General features: G+C 37.9%; 1 protein-coding gene across 3 annotated transcripts in view; it reads right to left on the bottom strand.

The window, feature by feature from the left end:
* NBAS (NBAS subunit of NRZ tethering complex) overlaps positions 1 to 18174 on the bottom strand; it is a 394628-nt gene that overhangs the window by 191409 nt on the left and 185045 nt on the right. For all 3 annotated transcript variants that reach the window (XM_004028860.5, XM_063696052.1, XM_063696053.1), the window contains exons 31-32: positions 14808 to 14920; positions 6779 to 6892 (exon numbers count right to left, since the gene is read on the bottom strand). In XM_004028860.5, the coding sequence (XP_004028909.2) occupies positions 6779 to 6892; positions 14808 to 14920 (227 nt within the window). The remainder of the gene's footprint in view (positions 1 to 6778; positions 6893 to 14807; positions 14921 to 18174) is intronic.

Genomic DNA, 18174 nt, shown 5'->3' with positions numbered 1-18174 from the left:
CACACTTGGATGCTCAATACCCAGCATCAAGTTATGCACATAATAGAAAGGCTCAAAAAAACAGTCATGAGTTGCTTAACAAGAGGAATACATTCTATGACGTGTCATTAGGCATTTCTGTCTTGAGCAAATATCACAGAGATATGGTATAGCTCCTAGGCTACAAACCTGTACAGTATATTTCTGTACTGAATACTATGGGCAACTGGAATGCAATGGTAAGAATTATGTGTATCTAAACATAGAAATTATGTGTATCTAAACATAGAAAAGGTACAGTAAAAATATTGTACAAAAGATAAAAAATGGTAACTCTGTATAGGACATTTACCATGGATGGAGTTTACAGGACTGGAAGTTGCTCTGGGTGAGTCAGTTTGTTGGGTGGTGAGTGAATGTGAAGGCCGAGGATATGACTGTACACTACTGCAGACATTACAAACACTCTACACTGAGGCTACATGAAATTTAGTAAAAAAAAAAATTTCTTTCTTCAGTAATAAGTTAACTATAGGTTACCATAACTTAAAAAAAAAAAAAAAAAAAAAAAACAGAATCTCACTGTGTCGCCTAGGCTGGAGTGTAATGGCATGATCAATATTTACATAACTCATTGTAACCTCGTGAACTCCTTGGTTCAAGGCAGCCTCCTGTCTCAGCACCCTAAGTAGTTAGGCCTACAAGCATGCATCACCACACCCAGGAAATTTTTATTTTTATTTTTTGTAGAGACAGGATTTCACTATGTTTCTCCGGATGGTGTGGAACTCCTGGCCTCAAGTGATTCACTTGCCTCAACCTTCCAAAGTGTTGGGATTAGAAGTCTGAGCTGCCATGACCAGCCTTTTTTTTTTTTTTTTTTTTAACTTTGTAAAACTTTTCTTGTTAAATACTAAGACGCAAACACACATATTAGTCTAGCCCAAACACTGGGTCAGGACATCAATATCACCTTCTTCCACCTCCACCTATTGTCCCACTGGAAGGCCTTCGGGGCCATAACACGTGGAGCTATCATCTCCTATGATATCAATGCCTTCTGGAATCCCTCCTGAAGGACCTGCCTGAGGCTATTTTAAAGTTAATTTTTTTCTTTTATAAACAGGAGGCGCATCTTTGAAAATAACATAGTATAGTAAATACTTAAGCCAGTAACATAGTCATTTAGTATCTTTACCAAGAATTATGTACCAACATAACTATATGAGGCAAACTTATACAACTGGCTGTATAGGAGGTTTACATCTCCATCACCACAAAAAGGTGAATAATGTGTTATAATGGCAGATGTCACTAGACGATAGGAATTTTCAGCTCTATTTTAATTTTATGGAACCACCATTGCATATGAGATCGTTGTTGACCAAAATTTCATGTACCATTGCTGTGCAGTACGACTGTAAATTCTCAATTAAACAGGCACAGAGGCCAGGCACGGTGGCTCACACCTGTAATCCTAGCATTTTGGGAGGCCGAGGTGGGTGGATCACTTGAGGTGAGGAATTCAACACCAGCCTGGCCAACATGGTGAAATCCCATCTCTACTAAAAATACAAAAATTAGCTAGGCATGGTGGCGGATGCCTGTAATCCCAGCTACTCGGGAGGCTGAGGCATGAGAATTATTTGAACCCGGGAGGTAGAGGTGGCAGTCAGCCAAGATCGCACCACCGCACTCCAGCCTGGGTGACACAGTGAGACTCTGGCTCAAAAATACAAAAACAAAAAAATGGCATAGATTAAATTCGGAATGTTATTTTCAATTATGAGACAATTCAGCTACAAAACAAATACAATGTAATTTGGATATGTAGGCTAAAAAGGACAAAAATCTAATATATTTCATATTTTAAAGAGCCTTAAAATTATTTTTAATATTTCCAGGAAATGGCTGGGTGCAGTGGCTCACGCCTGTAATCCCAGCGCTTTGGGAGGCTGAGGCAGGCGGATCACCTGAGGTCAGGAGTTCAAGACCAGCCTGACCAACATGGAGAAACCCCATCTCTACTAAAAATACAAAAAATTAGCCAGATGTGGTGGCACATGCCTGTAATCCCAGCTACTTGGGAGGCTGAGGCAGGAGAATCACTTGAACCCAGGAGGCGGAGGTTGCAGTAAGCTGAGATCGTGCCATTGTACTCTAGCCCGAGAAACAGGAGTGAAACTCCATCTCAAAAAAAAAAAAAAAAAAATTCCAGGAAAAAATAGAAAATATGTATAGGGCCCTTGATTTTCTAAGCTATAATATGGGTTGGAGGAAAAAGCAAACATGTTACAGAAAGGGTTGAATAAAACTTTTAAAATATGTCCCTATAGATCTTATTTATATGCTTCATAAGTTTAAATAAAATCCAAGGCAAGTATTGGCCCAATCTATTCTGAGAAGATTCTAGGGCCAGGCACGGTGGCTCATGCCTGTAATCTTAGCACTTTGGGAGGCTGAGGTAGGAGGATCGTTTGAGGGAAGGAGTTCAATACCAACCTGGAAAACAGAGCGAGACCTCATCTCTACCAAAAAAAAAAAGAAAAGAAAGAAAAGAAAAGAAAAATGTTTCTAATTAGCTGGGCATGGTGGTACATGCCTATAGTCCCAGCTAGTCAGGAGGCTGAGGCAGGAGGATCCCCTGAGCCCAGGAGTTCAAGATTACAGTGAGATATGATCATCCCACTGCACTTCAGCCTGGGCAACAGAGCAAGAGCCTGTCTCTAAATAAATAAATTCTTAAAAAGGGATGATGTTGCACTGAGATTCATAAGCCTATTATTAGAATAACACACTCATGATTTAGTAACAGTAACATATATTGGAAATGGAATATGTAATGTTTCTCTATAATAAATGCACCTATAACACAATATAAAACCTATTTCCTACATAACATATTGAAATGTTTGCATTTCTTCAGAATACATTAAATTAAAAATGAAAGGTCCAGATTATAATTTTTTTATGTCAACCTAGCTAGGCTACAAGCTCTAATCTGGGTGGTATTGTGAAGGTTATTTTGCAGATATAATTAAATATGGTACTCTGTTCAGTCTTTACGTAAAGAAGTTTATCCTAGATAATCCTGGTGGGTCTGACTGAACTTCAGGGAAGGCTTTAAAGAGGTTGAGGTTTTCCAGAAAGAAAGAAAGAGATGGGGCCAGGCGCAGTGGTTCACACCTGCAATCCCAACACTTTGGGAGGCTGTGACAGGTGAATTGCTTGAGACCAGGAGTTCAAAACCAGCATGGGCAACATAGTGAGACCCCGTCTCTGTAAACAAAAACCTAAAAAACAGTCAGAAAATAAAGAAAGAGCTGGTGGTTGGGGAGAGATTCCCATCTGTGAATGACAGCTTCAGGCCATATCCACAGAGTTCCCTCCTGCTCCTGATCTTCTCTTCCTGACTGACTGCCTATGGATTTCAGACTTGCTTAGCCAATCCCCATAGTAGTAAAAGCCCATTCCTGGTAATGAAGTCTTTAACATGTACCTCTGCTACAGTTTCTGCTCCTCTGGCTGAGTCATGACTAACAGACCAGGTATCTAAACTACTCAGTCTCTTTCATAACCTCATTTGGATGCATTCCTTTCTCTTATGTTATCAGATCAATTAATTTTTGATTTGAGATGTGGTAAAATCTGCTGAATGTCTGTGAAAATAGCCAGATGCAAAGGTCTTGTGAATGAAATGAAGGACAATAAAGTCCACTGATTATTATTATATAGTGTCAAAAAAGGTGGAAACAGAATACGAGTAAAGGGTTTAACTTAAAACCTCTTAACTATAAAATCCTCAGTAATTATTCAACTTTTCTCTATTCCTGTCTACTCATTTTCAAAATGAGATTCCTATTTCTGCCTATAAAGGACAAAGAAGAAACTGAGATAAGTATTAAAGCATAAAATGAGTATTATTATTGTTGTTAATGGAAACTTTTTATAAAGATGTGCCAAACAGTTATCTTAAAGTTCAAAGTTATTTAACTGTTTTTAATTCAAGACAATTCCAATCTGAGCAGGTGGATTAAATGAAAAATATAACCAAAGGGCTGATCTTAGTGATTTACTTCTACACATAAAGTGGAAGTGATAGTGTGTGACTTCCAAGACAATATCATAAAAGGCATTACAGCTTCCTCTTTGCTTTCTTGTGAATCAGATCACTCTAGGAGAAACCAGCTGCCGTGGTGAGAGAACACACTCAGGCAGCCCAATGGAGAGTTCCATGTAGCAGGAAACTGAGGCCTCTTACCAATAGCCATAAAGGACTGAGGCCCCCTGCCAAGAGCCATGTGAATGAGCCCTCTTAGAAGCAGAACCTTCGGCCCCATTAGAGCCTTCGGGTGAGGTCTGTAAATATTCCCCTTGAAGCTGGCAAGGTCTAACTGTGTCGAAGAATAAAATACACTGGAAATGAAGCTGCCCAAATATCAAAGCTAGATTTGAAAATGCCTTGAAGCAGCCGGGCACAGTGGTCACGCCTGTAATCCCAGCACTTTGGGACGCCGAGGCAGGTGGATCACCTGAAGTTAGGAGTTCCAGACCAGCCTGACCAGCATGGGGAAACCCCGTTTCTACTAAAAATACAAAATTAGCTGGGTGTGGTGGCGCATGCCTGTAATCCCAGCTACTCGGGAGGCTAAGGCAGGAGACTCGCTTGAATCTGGGAGGCACAGGTTGCAGTGAGCCAAGATGGCGCCATTGCACTCCAGCCTGGGCAACAAGAGCGAAACTCTGTCTCAAGAAAAAAAAGAAAATGCCTTGAAGATTTTGCTGGTTTCTCCTGGAGCACTGACTCCAGGAGACTTCAGCCAACAAGAAGGAAGTCTGGGTACTCTGAGACCATCAAATGGAAAAATTACAAGGAGAAATCACAGAGAGAAGAGACACCTGTAAAGCCCTATATCAGCCCCCAGCTATTTAAGTCTTCCCAGCCCAAGTACCCAGACATGTGAGTAATGCAGCCTTTGACAGAGTGCAACCCTAGCCACGATCTGATGAAATTTCATAAAAGATGATGACCTGCTTAGCTGAGCCCAATCTCCAGAAGAGATTGGGAAAATCTCTTTTCTCTTTTTCTGGACAGAGAAAAATAAATGGTTGTTTTTTAAGCCACCAGGTTTTGGGTGGTTCGTAAAGCAGTAACAGATAACCAAAACACTCTATAAAGTAAAGGCCACCTATGATACCTTTCTTAATTCCCCAGGCAAAAATTAGCATGGCCTTTCTTCGAGTCTTCTAATATTTGTTTACAGAAGCCATGCACTATGATCACATCCTATGTTGGCAGCATAATTACTTGTTTCCCTAGCTTTCTAAGAGTCTAAATTCTCAGAGGGCAGCAGCTGTGTGTAACAGAACTTTGTATCCACAGTACCTAGCAGAAAAATATTACTTTCTCTCTTCCCATTAAAAATTCATATAGATTACCAAGACCACAGGTATTCCTGTTACTATGTTAACACATCACAAAGACAAAAGAGGAAACAAATCTTAGTAGGAACATAAAAATGCAGATGTCACCTCTGAGCTGCTTTGTTAGCTTCTGTGGCCTGGATCCTTATGGAATCTTCCCTGATGATCAGAGTGCATCAGAGTTTACAGAGCACTTTCACATGCATTAACTCATTTGGGTCTCTCCTAACTTCACGGGTGAAGAAAGGGGGTATCATTCCTATTTTCCAGATGCAGAAAATGGAACTAAAGTAATTTAGCAAACGTGTGGCACAGAGTTAGAACTTGAACCAGTGTTCTGACTCCACCATGCACTGTTCTCCCCATTCATTCCAGATGTCTCACAACGGATGACTGGCCCCAGTCACACTGCCATCACATTGACAGTCTGCTGCAAGTCCAAATATAAAGATGCTGATGCTATACCTTCAAACAGACTAGAAAAGGATAAATGACACACATGATTACTAAAACTAGAGACCTTAAGAGTCCTACATAATACAATTTTAAAATATTTAGTCCATTAAATATGTTACATATATATGTGGCTTAGATGAATACAATTTCCAACCACTGCTTATACAACCAAATGACCAACAACTCTTCTTGCAGAGATCAGCATAAGACAAAACTACAAAAAAAAAAAGTATTAAAAAGACTGATGAGCAGAAGGATGTAGTTAAGGAAATATGAAATGTAGAGTCAAAAAGACTTTCCTTAAAAGCCAAAGCCTGCTATTTAACCCTGCTGGGCAAAATATTTAACTTCTCTCATCTCCAACTTCCCTTGCAAAATGAGAAGAATACCAAAATCAACATCATTTATGAGATGATTAAATGAGATAAAATACATGAAAACCCCACCAAATAGTAAATGCATAAAGTTTTCTAACAAATTGTTCAGGTTCAAACACAAAACCAAATTTAGACACTGAAGGTGAACTGGTAAGCTTGGTTTGTTTTATATGAAAGTTTTCTGGTTATAAATGGTAACACTGACTTCTGCTCCTGATTACACCACCACTTTGAGGCACCCTGAATAAGCTTGTCTTCGTTTAAGTAATAGATAGTTTCAGAAGCTCAATATTGGCACATTTTTATAACATGTCAATTTTTCTAGAAAATACTAATCCTTGCCCAAAGATGTTCTTCTTAGCTAGTTGAGAGGCTGAGGCAGGAAGATTTCACTGCACTCCAGCCTTAGCAACAGAGCGAGACCCTGTCTAATAAAAAGCTGTTCTTCTGACGCTGTAAGCACATATTCTGCTATTCTCCTGCAATGATGCCAAGAATAATATAGAAAGCTCATTCTGCAGTTTAGTACTCAAAAGACTTACCTGCAACCCTCAGCAGCTCAGCAAGGCCCAGAAGCTTGGTGGATTGTTTATAGCATGTGGGGGACTGGGAAATACACTCCTTGATGAGACTGATCCGATCAGGGCACAATCGCACTACAAAAGAAAGACATATTAAAGACTCGGACCAGGGACATCACAAAAGGGTGTTAATGGCCTTCCTAATGCAAGGCATCCAAAGAAAATGAAAGCTGGGGAAGGCATCAGATGAAGGAGAATTAAGTAAAAGTAAAAGGCACGTTTAACAAACAGCAAAATTATTATTGCTTCTGAGTAAATAATGTACAACCTTGATCTTTTCTTCATAACCAAACTTCTGAAGCACAGGAAATGAAGTGTTAATCTGAAACTAGAAACAACTGTTTCACTGTTTTATGTACCATGTCAGGACTTAGGGAAAAATTTAAACGAGACAGTATTTGTCTCTAAAAACTTCATATACTTAGTATTACACCAGCCCCCTCAAACCTCACCCTCTAAGCCCCATTCCTTGCTCTAAATATACATTTGCTATCTCCACTCATCACCCCAGTTTGGAAGGCAGGAGTCTTCAAAGTGCTCACTGTTGCAATTTATTAACCTTCCTCCAAACATAAGCCCAATTTTCTCACATAAACTGGATATTAGGAAAATAAAACACATCTGATCAAACCAATTCAAACTATGAAGAAATGAAAATCACATTTAAAAAACCCTAGACAAAGGGTACTATGTATATTCTAGGAACAAATGGTACTTATTTACAGCAGAGATGGCAACCTTTAAGAAACACAGCACTGCCAGGGAGGCTGGCCCCCAATAATTATAACAACAACTACGATAATAGCAACTGATGTGAAAGGAATACGAGCTATGTCTCAGGCACTGTTGGAGGTGCTTTATGTATATTAACCCTACACAGCAAACTCTTATTAATAGAAGGCAGGTACTATTATCCTCAAGAGAAGAAACTGAAGTGCAGAAAGGTTAAACACTTTGGCAAAGGTCACTGAAAAAGTGATGGGACCAAAATTCAACCCAGCTCGCTAAATGTTTTCACACCTTGAATCCTTTATCCTTTCCTAAATCCATGGCTGTTCTCCATATATCTTGTGTTCTCTCAAAACTTCTACATAGGTGAGAGGGGCCAGGGACGGGGGAGATAAAGAAGAGAGGTGGTATTTTTCCTCTGGAATGGGCTTTTTTGGGGAAGGTAAGGATTTACTACAATTTAATGTTGAACTCAAAAAAGGTTGCAAGGAAAGTACAAAGAAATCCTCTATACTCTTTGCTGAGGTTAAGAGATGATTAATAATTTGCGCCTTCACACATGTCCATGTGCGATCATGCATGCATACCCTCCCTGCTTCCTTCCTTTGTATATTCACACAGGAATATGTATATACACACACAAATACTTATACATGTACAAATACATACACATATTTATAATACACATACATACAAGTGCATATATACACAAATAGTTACACATATATACACACAAATATACATACACATTTATTTTTTTCTGAACCATTTGAGAATAAGTTGCAAATAACATTTCTCTTTATTGCTAAATACTTCAGTGTGTGTTTCCTAATGTTTTGACTCTTTTTTTTTTTTTTTTTTTGAGATAGAATCTTCCTCTGTTGCCCAGGCTGGAGTGCAGTGGCGTAATCTCGGCTTACTGCAACCTCCACCTCCCAGGTTCAAGCGATTCTTCTGCCTCAGCCTCCCGAGTAGCTGGGACTACAGGCACGTGCCACCACGCCCAGCTAACTTTTGTATTCTTAGTAGCAACGGGGTTTGACCATATTGGCCAGGATAGTCTAGAACTCCTGACCTTGTGATCCGCCCTCCTCGACCTCCCAAACTGCTAGGATTATAGGTGTGAGCCAATGCACCTGGCCTAGACTCTCTTAAAATGAATATTTATACACCTACAACAATAATCCTGTTGTGCGTGGCCTTTACTATAAAATATAAAGTAAATGTACTTACTCTTCAGTTACTTCCTTCAAAATCACCATTGCTAATACCTACATCTGAGTATAGCTTCTGTAGACTGTATTACTCTTCCCAATTATCCACTGCAACTATTCATATCCCAAATTCCTGCTTCAGTAACATGAGGCTTGGCCCTGTGACATCTACAGGCAATTAATGTGAGTGGAAATGACATATGCCACTTCTGAGTGAAAGCTGTTAAGAGTCATCGTGGAATTCCACTACAGATCTTTCCCTTCTACTGTGACAAGACCGTGTCTCAAGGGGTGATGCTGCGGCTAACCAAAGTGGACATGATTGTGAGCAAGGAATAAGCCTGTTATCACATATTATGGAGATTCTGAGTTTTTCACTACAGCACAATCGTAAAAACTCACCGATGCAGTATACTTCAAGCCTTTCCACACCTTATCACAATAAAAACGCTGTGGGTGTTTTCCTCAATATCCGCTACTATTTTATGGGGCTTTTTCCAGATTCAGTAACATATGATAATTGTGAGATAGGTACTTTTAACACATTTCTAATTTGACTTTCAAAACAAAATTTGTTGCAGATATTATCTGCATTCCACATATGTAAAAATCTGGAGTTTTCATAGCTGCTTTTATGGCTTTGTTGATGAATTATTGTATTCTTCTTGGAGAAGCTCTAGCTTTAGTAATTCTACTAAACTGACTTCCTTACTTTTACCACTCTTTTTCCAGCTCAATAAAATCAAGGTAGAGAACTGAAACCACACATAGCAATGGATCATCATTTTCTCTAAACTTCCATTTAATGGAACACTCAAGTTTGATTATTTGTCTCCTGTTGCCCTAAGCGACGCACACTACTAATATTTGAAGTACATTAAATAAATTTGGAAAGCAGGAGTCTAATAGACTGCAATTACCCTGTTCAAATGACTTTTTACTTTATTTACTTACGTATTTTCTGATCCTCTGGACAATCACTATACCAGTTCCCTTTTTCTGCTGATTTAGGGCCTGCTTAATTATATTTCAAAATGTGAATTCTCAGTTAAATAAATTCAAGCCCTATCTTTCCAAGAAGGAAGAAGTGTTCAACTCCTAAAATTCCTTTCCAAATTGAATGAATGAACATGAAAAAGAAATGCATGTACGTACCTTTTAATAATTAAAGATAATCTAATTTTCCTGCAGAAATCATGAATATATCTCAAATGATTTTTCAAAAACCTATTATAAAACACACGTATACACACACACACACACATACATGTGCATGCATGTCTCAGATGTAAAAAGCATTTTCTAACCAGCTACCTATATTCCAAATGCCCCTCAAAAGATAGTTGTGCAATATCAATTTCAGTCACTTGGGAATGGCAACAAAGGTCCACAACATATGAAGTTACTAGTGATGTTGTGGAAGTATTATACAAATCTGAATTGTGTAGGCCAGGAAGGTGTAATACGCAGGAGTCAAACACTTAGCTGACCAGTAAGAGGGTAAGTAAGAGTTTCCTTCTTGAAGAATCTTTTACTCTCACATCTTTTCCTCAGTAGAGTATTCTCCACTGTTACAAATGCAGGTTCTTGAGCCAGACTACCTAGGTTTGAATCCTGGCTCCACCTCTAACTAGCTGGATGACCCTAGGCAACCTAGGCAAGTTACTTAACCTCCCTGGGCCTTGATTTCATCATCTGAACATTGGAAACAATACCACCACCCCATAGGGTATGGTTTTAATTTGAGACAGGGTCTCGCTCTATTGCCCAGGCTCGGGTGTGGTGGCACAATCTCAACTCACTGCAGACTCAACCTCCTAGGACAAGTGATCCTCCTGCCTCAGCACTCCAAGTAGCTGGGACTACAGGCATGCACCACCAAGCCTGGCTAATTTTTTAATTTTTTAAAAAATAGAGACGGGTTTTGCCATGTTGCCAAGGCTGGTCTCAAACTCCTGAGCTCAAGCAAACCACCCACCTCAGCCTCCCAAAGTTCTGGGATTAGAGGAGTGAGCCACCATGCTGCCTAAGGCCATGAGAGCCCACCCTTTGCATCAGTGTGCCCTGGATGTGAGACATGTAGTCAAAGGAGATTATTTTGGAGCTTTAAGATTTAATGACTTCCCTGCTGGGTTTCAGACTTGCAGGGGCCTGTGGCCCCTTTGCTTTGGCCAATTTCTCCCATCTGGAATGGAGGCATTTATCCAATGCCTGTACCCCCATTGTATCTTGGAAGTAACTAACTTTTGATTTTACAGGCTCCTAGGTGGAAGGGACTTGTCCTGTCACAGATGAGATTTTGGACTTGAACTTTTGAGTTAATGCTGAAATGAGTTAAGACTTTGGGGGACTGCAGGGAAGGCACGATTGGTTTTGAAATGTGAGGACATGAGATCTAGAAGGGGCCGGGGTGAAATGATATGGTTAGGCTCTGTGTCCCCACTCAAATTTCATCTTCAGTTGCAATCCCCAGGTGTTGAGGGAATGACCTGGTGGAAGGTGACTGGATCATGGGGGCAGTTTCCCCCATGCTGTTCTCATGATGGTGAGTTCTCACTAGGACTGATGGTTTAAAAGCGTGGCACTTCCTCGTTCTCAAATATACTCTTCTCTTTCCCGCCAACAGATGAAGAAGATCCTTGCTTCCCCTTTGCCTTCTGCCATGACTGCAAGTTTCCTAAGGCCTCCCCAGTCATGTGAAACTGTGAGTCAATTAAACCTCTTACCTTTATAAATTACCCAGTCTTGGGTATTTCTTTATAGCAGTGTGAAAACAGGCTAATACAATGCCCAAAGGGCATTTTGAGAATTAGTGAATACATATAAAGCATATTGGGAACATAAAAATCACTCAATAAATATTAGCTATATTATTACCTACCGACATATTCACAGAAACACTTATAAAGAATAGAATCTTCTAATACAAGGTTTCCCCAGATATAACTTTCAGGACTGTGTCAGGAATATTTTATTATTATCCCAATCTGAGAAATGTGAAGCTCAAAGATACTGTTGCCACAGGTTACACAGCTCAAAGTGGCTACACCAGAATGTAAACTCACACATGACACTCTGGGGTAATCCTGTCTCCTTATCAGTGTGGTAGCCCTGTAAAGTCATAGAATGTGCCTTGTCCCCATCATTATTTCAGTTCCCAGAGTAGGGTAAGTGCCTAAATTTATGTTTATTAAATGAAAGCAAAGGGGGGATGGAAAGAGGGCAATGAACAGATGCTGAGGAGGGAGGGGAAGAATCTGAGGAAGAAAAGAAAAAGGAATGAAGAAAAAGGATGTGGGGAGAATGAGAAGACAGGTAAGACTACACTAATTCTATGATTATTTAAAAAATACCTTTAAGTATAAAAATAATCATTGATATTGTACAGTCCTTACTATATCTTAGGCACTATAAATGAACAGACATTCCTTATAAGCAACTCTGTAAGATTCTTATTAGTACCCCCATTTGGTAAATGAGGAAACTTAAAGAAAGGTTAAAACTTGCCCCCAGTTACCCAGTAATAAGTGGCAGAAGTAGCTCCAGGCTGAGTGTAACTATAATGCTGTAAGTCAGAAAAGCTGACTTACCCTATTATAGAAATAACATGTGGACCAAATGAAATATTCAAAGGCTGTTCATTTAAATATTAAGAAAAATTTACATAAACACCCAAAATAAGGAGAAAAGCATATACATATACACACACACAAATATTTCACAGAAGACTCACACATAGGGAGTCATTTTTACATGCGACTTCTGTTCCTGTTTTCAATTAGCTCATTGATTATAATTTAGTTAGAACTGCTAGCCTTTACTTGATGAGAAACAGCAACTCCTGGAGTGTAGGCAAAGAAGGCTTCAAAACAAAGCAAAGTGACAAAATGAACTAGGTACACTGACTACAATAAAAATACCTAAACCATAAATTTCTAAATATCTAGTTGTTTTCTTTCTCCAATATTACTGATGAATACAAAAGAAGCTAAAACCTAAATGGCATCTGTGAGATAAACACAACAAAAAGTATACAAAGGCAATATTCCATCTTCACATCCAGAAGGTTTTCTGACAGTCATTCTAACAGGAAACTCCAAATCAATATATCAAGCTCGAAAGCTGTCAAGACATGAAAGCAAATGTCTTTCTTAAAATACTCCTCAGTCAGAAAATTCTCAGAAGCCACAGCAGGGCAGCGGTTTTGGTTGCAGGTATTCAAACCCAGCAGCTGATATACACATATTACCAGCAAAAAATCCTGCTAATTGATCAGCACAGAAAATCAGGGCTTAATGTAATATTTTAAAATCCAGTAGCACTTGGGTGGACTGTAAGAAAAATGTTTTGTATTATACCAATCTGCTTGAATTAAATAAGGAGGTAAAACACAGACACACAGACACACACACACAGAGTCAAATCTGTAACAGCATGGCCTAACAAGAGATACAAACAGAGCAAAGGTTTCATAGTGCTCTGGATTCTTCCTTGACTAAAATTGCAATTAAATAAATATTTGAGGGGGAAGTAGTTAATGACTTCAGACATTTAAGAATTGAAAAAAGTAAACCTGATCAATCTTCACAATTTTAAGAAGTTTTGAGCTCAAAAGTCACATGAATTGTACAAATGAATAAAATTTTCCAGTGATTTAGCAATCACATTAGATAAAATCGCTTAAGATACCACAAGATAGTTATAATCACGTACAAATTGTTTCCAAACACTGATATTCAAAGTAATAATAATATTACCTATTTTGAGTCTAATAAGTTATTTTGAGACAGGTTCTAGTTCTGTTGTCTAGGCTGGAATGCAACGGCGTGATCATGGCTTACTGCAGCCTCAACTTCCTGGGCTCAAGCGGTCCTCCCACCTCAGCCTCCTGAGTAGCTGGGACTACATACGCATGCCATTACACTCGGCTAACTTCTTTAATTTTTGTAGAGACAGGGTATCACTATGTTGCCCAGGCTGGTCTCAAGCTTTTGGACTAAAGTGAACCTCCTACATCAGCATCCCAAAGTGCTGGGATTACAGGTGTGAGCCACTGTGCCCAGCCTAATGAATTTGTCTGAGATGCAAAACTTTAACTTTTAGTCAAGCCACGTTGGAAACCCACTGAAAACATGAGAATGCCTCTACTGGCTCATATCTCTAAAATCCATCCAGCTCTAAACACTACACAGGACAAAGACACCAAGGAACTTGTAAGAGATCTAAACCTCTACCACCATCAGTCTCAAATATTTCCAGACTTAAGAACAGAGATAACAGATTACAAGGAAGCCAGCCAAGCACACTGCTAATACCACCAAGCCACTCTGTTCATTTAGGGCACAGAGGTCCAGGATTTAATGCAACAGAAAATCTACCTTCCTCAACAGGGAAGGTCAGGTTTAAGGTCCAGTACACCATGAGATGCAAACAGTCCTCACAGCATAAATAGATGAGACAAGTGATTCTGTAGCAGGATGCTTGTTTGGGATGATACCAAGTTGACTTTTATATTCAAATAAAAGAAGGTGAGTTATATTAAGATATCTCTAGTAATTAAATTCTAAACAAAAATTTCTTATCGTTCCCTCTTTTAAAAAAATAGATGGACGTAATATAGTGAGTCAAGCATAAAAAGAAAAAAAACTATTTTTATTTATAGCTAGTTATTAATCTATGCAATGGAAAAAAAATACAGAAATAAATTGTAAATCAAAACTGATATAAATCTGATATATTCTCATCCATAATCCCCAATATCTTTTTTTGTTTTTACCCTATACACTCACTGCTCTGTTACCGATGTTATTTCTTTAAATGTTATACATGTCAAATTTAAAAAATAAATTTATGGTAAAATGTTGGCTTTATTTTTTCTTTTGGGTTTCCACTTGAAATTTCATTTAAAATAATGGGTCAAGGGCAGGATCTATTGCTAATGGATTACATGACCAAAGCTACTCTTTAGTTTTAAAAACTAAAAAAGAAAACTAGTAAATTGCTGCAATATAAGTTAGTAACAATGCAACAGTAAGTAGAAAACTCACCTTGCAAAGGCAGGATCTTTACCCCAAATTCTTCAAGACATCCAACGGCTTGGATAAGATCTAGCTCCTCTTGAATGGCAGGGGGTCTGTCTGTTATCAGTTGTAAGCAGCACCTAGAAGAAATTAGATAAATTTTTAAAAAGAAGCAACATATGTTCACCTTTCTATACTCAACACCATGAGATCTAACACATATTTATCAAAAATCTACCACATCCCAGGAATTCATTCCGCTGGATGCCTTCTGTTATCTTAATCCTCATAGCAAGCCTCTGAGGTAGGCAAACATCATCATCTATCTGCCTTTTCAGGGAGCTAAAACTGAAGCTCACAGAAGTGAAGTAATTGCCCACAGTTACATCCACAGTACATAATGGCATCATGGTAGGAAGCATCATAACTCTGTGTTCAGTTCCGTTTTTACTGTTGAATGCAAACATTATGATTCTATTACAAAAAAAAATTTTAAAGGATGAAGTTCAGATAATTTCCAGTTTCCCTTCTACGAAAAACAGAAATGTCTTGATTTGGTCACAATGTGATGTCTCAAAAGAAACAAGAAATGACTTAGGGAAATGCACAGAGAACATCTTTCTGATCAAAAAAGAGAAATCTGTTGGTAATACACAGTTCTGAGATGAACTATAGGAGAAAGTGATTTGCTAAGCTAAGAATGTGGGATTCCCATGGAATATTTTAAGTAAATTTTTGTTTAAATTCAAAGAAACTGCATTTAATAAATGTTTCACTTAACGAATAAACTCATTCTCTAAAGGTGTTTAGAGGAACATTGGAATGTAAGATTAGAAAGACAGATCAGGCGGTAATGGGCTCATGAATGCTAGAATCACAGATCACGAGATACAGGTATCTAAGCCCCAGTATGGCATCCCTATGACTGAGTGACAGATACAGGCCAAGCCTGCTCTCATAAAACTGGAGGATTTAAATCAGCTGTGCACTCACATCTACTGTTGATTCAAGTGTGAAAGGTCTATAACCTCTTTGTGGTTTCTATCAAAATTGTAAATGTACTTTTTTACATTTTTTACTCTAGACCCAGGAATTACAAATACATTCTAAATTACAAATAAATTCTAAAAATTTATATTACAGATAGGCTCGCACATGCTCAAAGACATATAATTGTGGATGCTCACTACCAAACTGTTTTTAAAAATGAAACAAAGCATACCAAATCAGGAACAAATTAAATAAATTATATAATGGAATGTTCTACAACCATCAAAAAGGAATAAAATAGAACTGTCTGTACTCACATGAAAAAACCTTCAATACAGAATATGAGTGGAAAAAAAAAACAGGGCATAGAAAGGTATGCATAATAGTAAGAATTTATTCATGATTTAAGAAAGAAGAGGTAACATTTAATCAAATGTTTTGGAAGGATACATAAGAAACCGATATTTAAAAATGACAGAAGGATAAAGTTAGGGGAACTAGAATGAGGAGGGAGATTTATTGTCAATACATATATCCTTTTTGTATTGTTTGGATATCTATTGCTTCCTCAACAATTTATTTATAAAGAGTTTATAAATAACTCTTTAATCAGTAAAAAATCAGGGCTATTTCCTGCATTCAATATAACTGTGAACACTGAAATACATCCAGGCTCACAGGTCACAATCAGTTTGGTACCACATTATACACACAGGGCATGTTTGTAAAATGAAGGTGATGAAGGTGTGTCCTTGCAAGAGAGAAAGAGATGCAATGAAGGGGAAATATAGAAGGACCGGCTTTTTAAATGATCTCTGGGAAACACCTGCCAAAAAGATTGAGGTGAAATACAATTCCCAGTTTCAAAGGCTATTTGGTATTTTCAAAGACTATTTGGTATTTTCATCATTTGAAATAAAAATAGAATCGCTTAGGAGAAAAGAAAGAGCTAACTGCTTTAAACAACTTTGTCCAGTTCTATAACATGGTTTGTGAAACATAATTCCTCCCGAGATAAGATATCACGTGTGTGGGGGCCATGGGGTGACTCGGTGCAGGAGTTACTTTTAAGCGTTGCTAGGTCTGAAATAAATATTAGTCATCTGGGGGAAAAATGAATCTCTCCAATATATCCTTTTTGTATTGTTTAAATATTTATTGCTTCCTAAATAAAATGCTAATTAATAAATAATACTTTAATCATTAAGAATGTATGGGTTACTCTCTACATTCAACATAACTGTAAACACTAAAATACACCCAGGCTCACAGGTTGCAATCAGTGCGGTGCCACGTTACACACATACAGCATGTTTGTAAAATGAAGGTGCTCCAATTGCTACCATAATCAAAATATCAAAATAAATTCCAAATAAAGATAAAACTGAAATGTAAAAAATAAAACTATCAAAGCACTAAAAAATATGAAAACCTGTCATAATAGTCTTGGGATTTAAAGGTCTTTCAAAGGATGACAGAAAAGACAGAAATTGTAAAAGAACCACAATTTTAAAAAAATTCTGAATAGCAATTGGAAAGATAAATCATATATAATAAAAACTTGGCAATGTAGTAAAATATTTGAGATAGGCATAGGGCAAATATTCCTTATGCCTCAAAATAAGCTCCTAAGAATCAACAGTAAAAAGATGAACACCCCAAAAGAAAAATAAGTAAAGGCTAGAAACAAGTTTCAAATGAAAAAGTGCAAATGAAGCTGTTCAACAGGCAAACACTGGAAAGACTGAAAATTAATTTAGAGAAGGGGCCCTTTAGTGCCTTAGGGAATGGAAAATAAACTGGTGCCACATGATAACAAAGACCAAAATTTTGCATGTGCTTACCCTTTGATTCAGCAATTCCACTTTGCATTATCCATCTACAACAGGCACAGTTCTAACTATTTTACACACTCAGTTAATATTACAATAGGCCTATGATATAAGCCCACTATTATCCACATTTTACAGGTGAAGAACCTGAGGCCCTGATGACTGGCCCAAGGTCACATACCTGTTAGCTGGAAAAAAGTGGATTTGTACATAGACATCTGGCCCCAGAAACTGCTGTGTTCTTAACCTCTACACTCTGCTGCTTCTCGGACAATGAAAAGGTGTACTAAATGCAGTCAGAAAAGAACTAAACAAATCTAGCACAACCACTCAACACAATGCTGTAAAGCATATGAAAATGCTGCAGATCTGTATACACTAGCTCAATAAACAACTGAAAAAAGTGTATAATAAAAAGAAATGTATAGTATTATCTCATTTTTGTAAAACTATATACAGGTATAACATACAAAATAGTGGGCAAACGATTGGGCTCAAAAATCTCATTACTTTATTTAAATACTGAGTGGATAATTCCTATCAAATAAAATGTGTAATCTCTTATAGACTGT

Source organism: Gorilla gorilla, chromosome 12, assembly GCF_029281585.2.
Source record: "Gorilla gorilla gorilla isolate KB3781 chromosome 12, NHGRI_mGorGor1-v2.1_pri, whole genome shotgun sequence".
Classification (NCBI taxonomy): Eukaryota; Metazoa; Chordata; class Mammalia; order Primates; family Hominidae; genus Gorilla; species Gorilla gorilla.
This window is presented reverse-complemented; position numbering and strand designations above follow the sequence as displayed.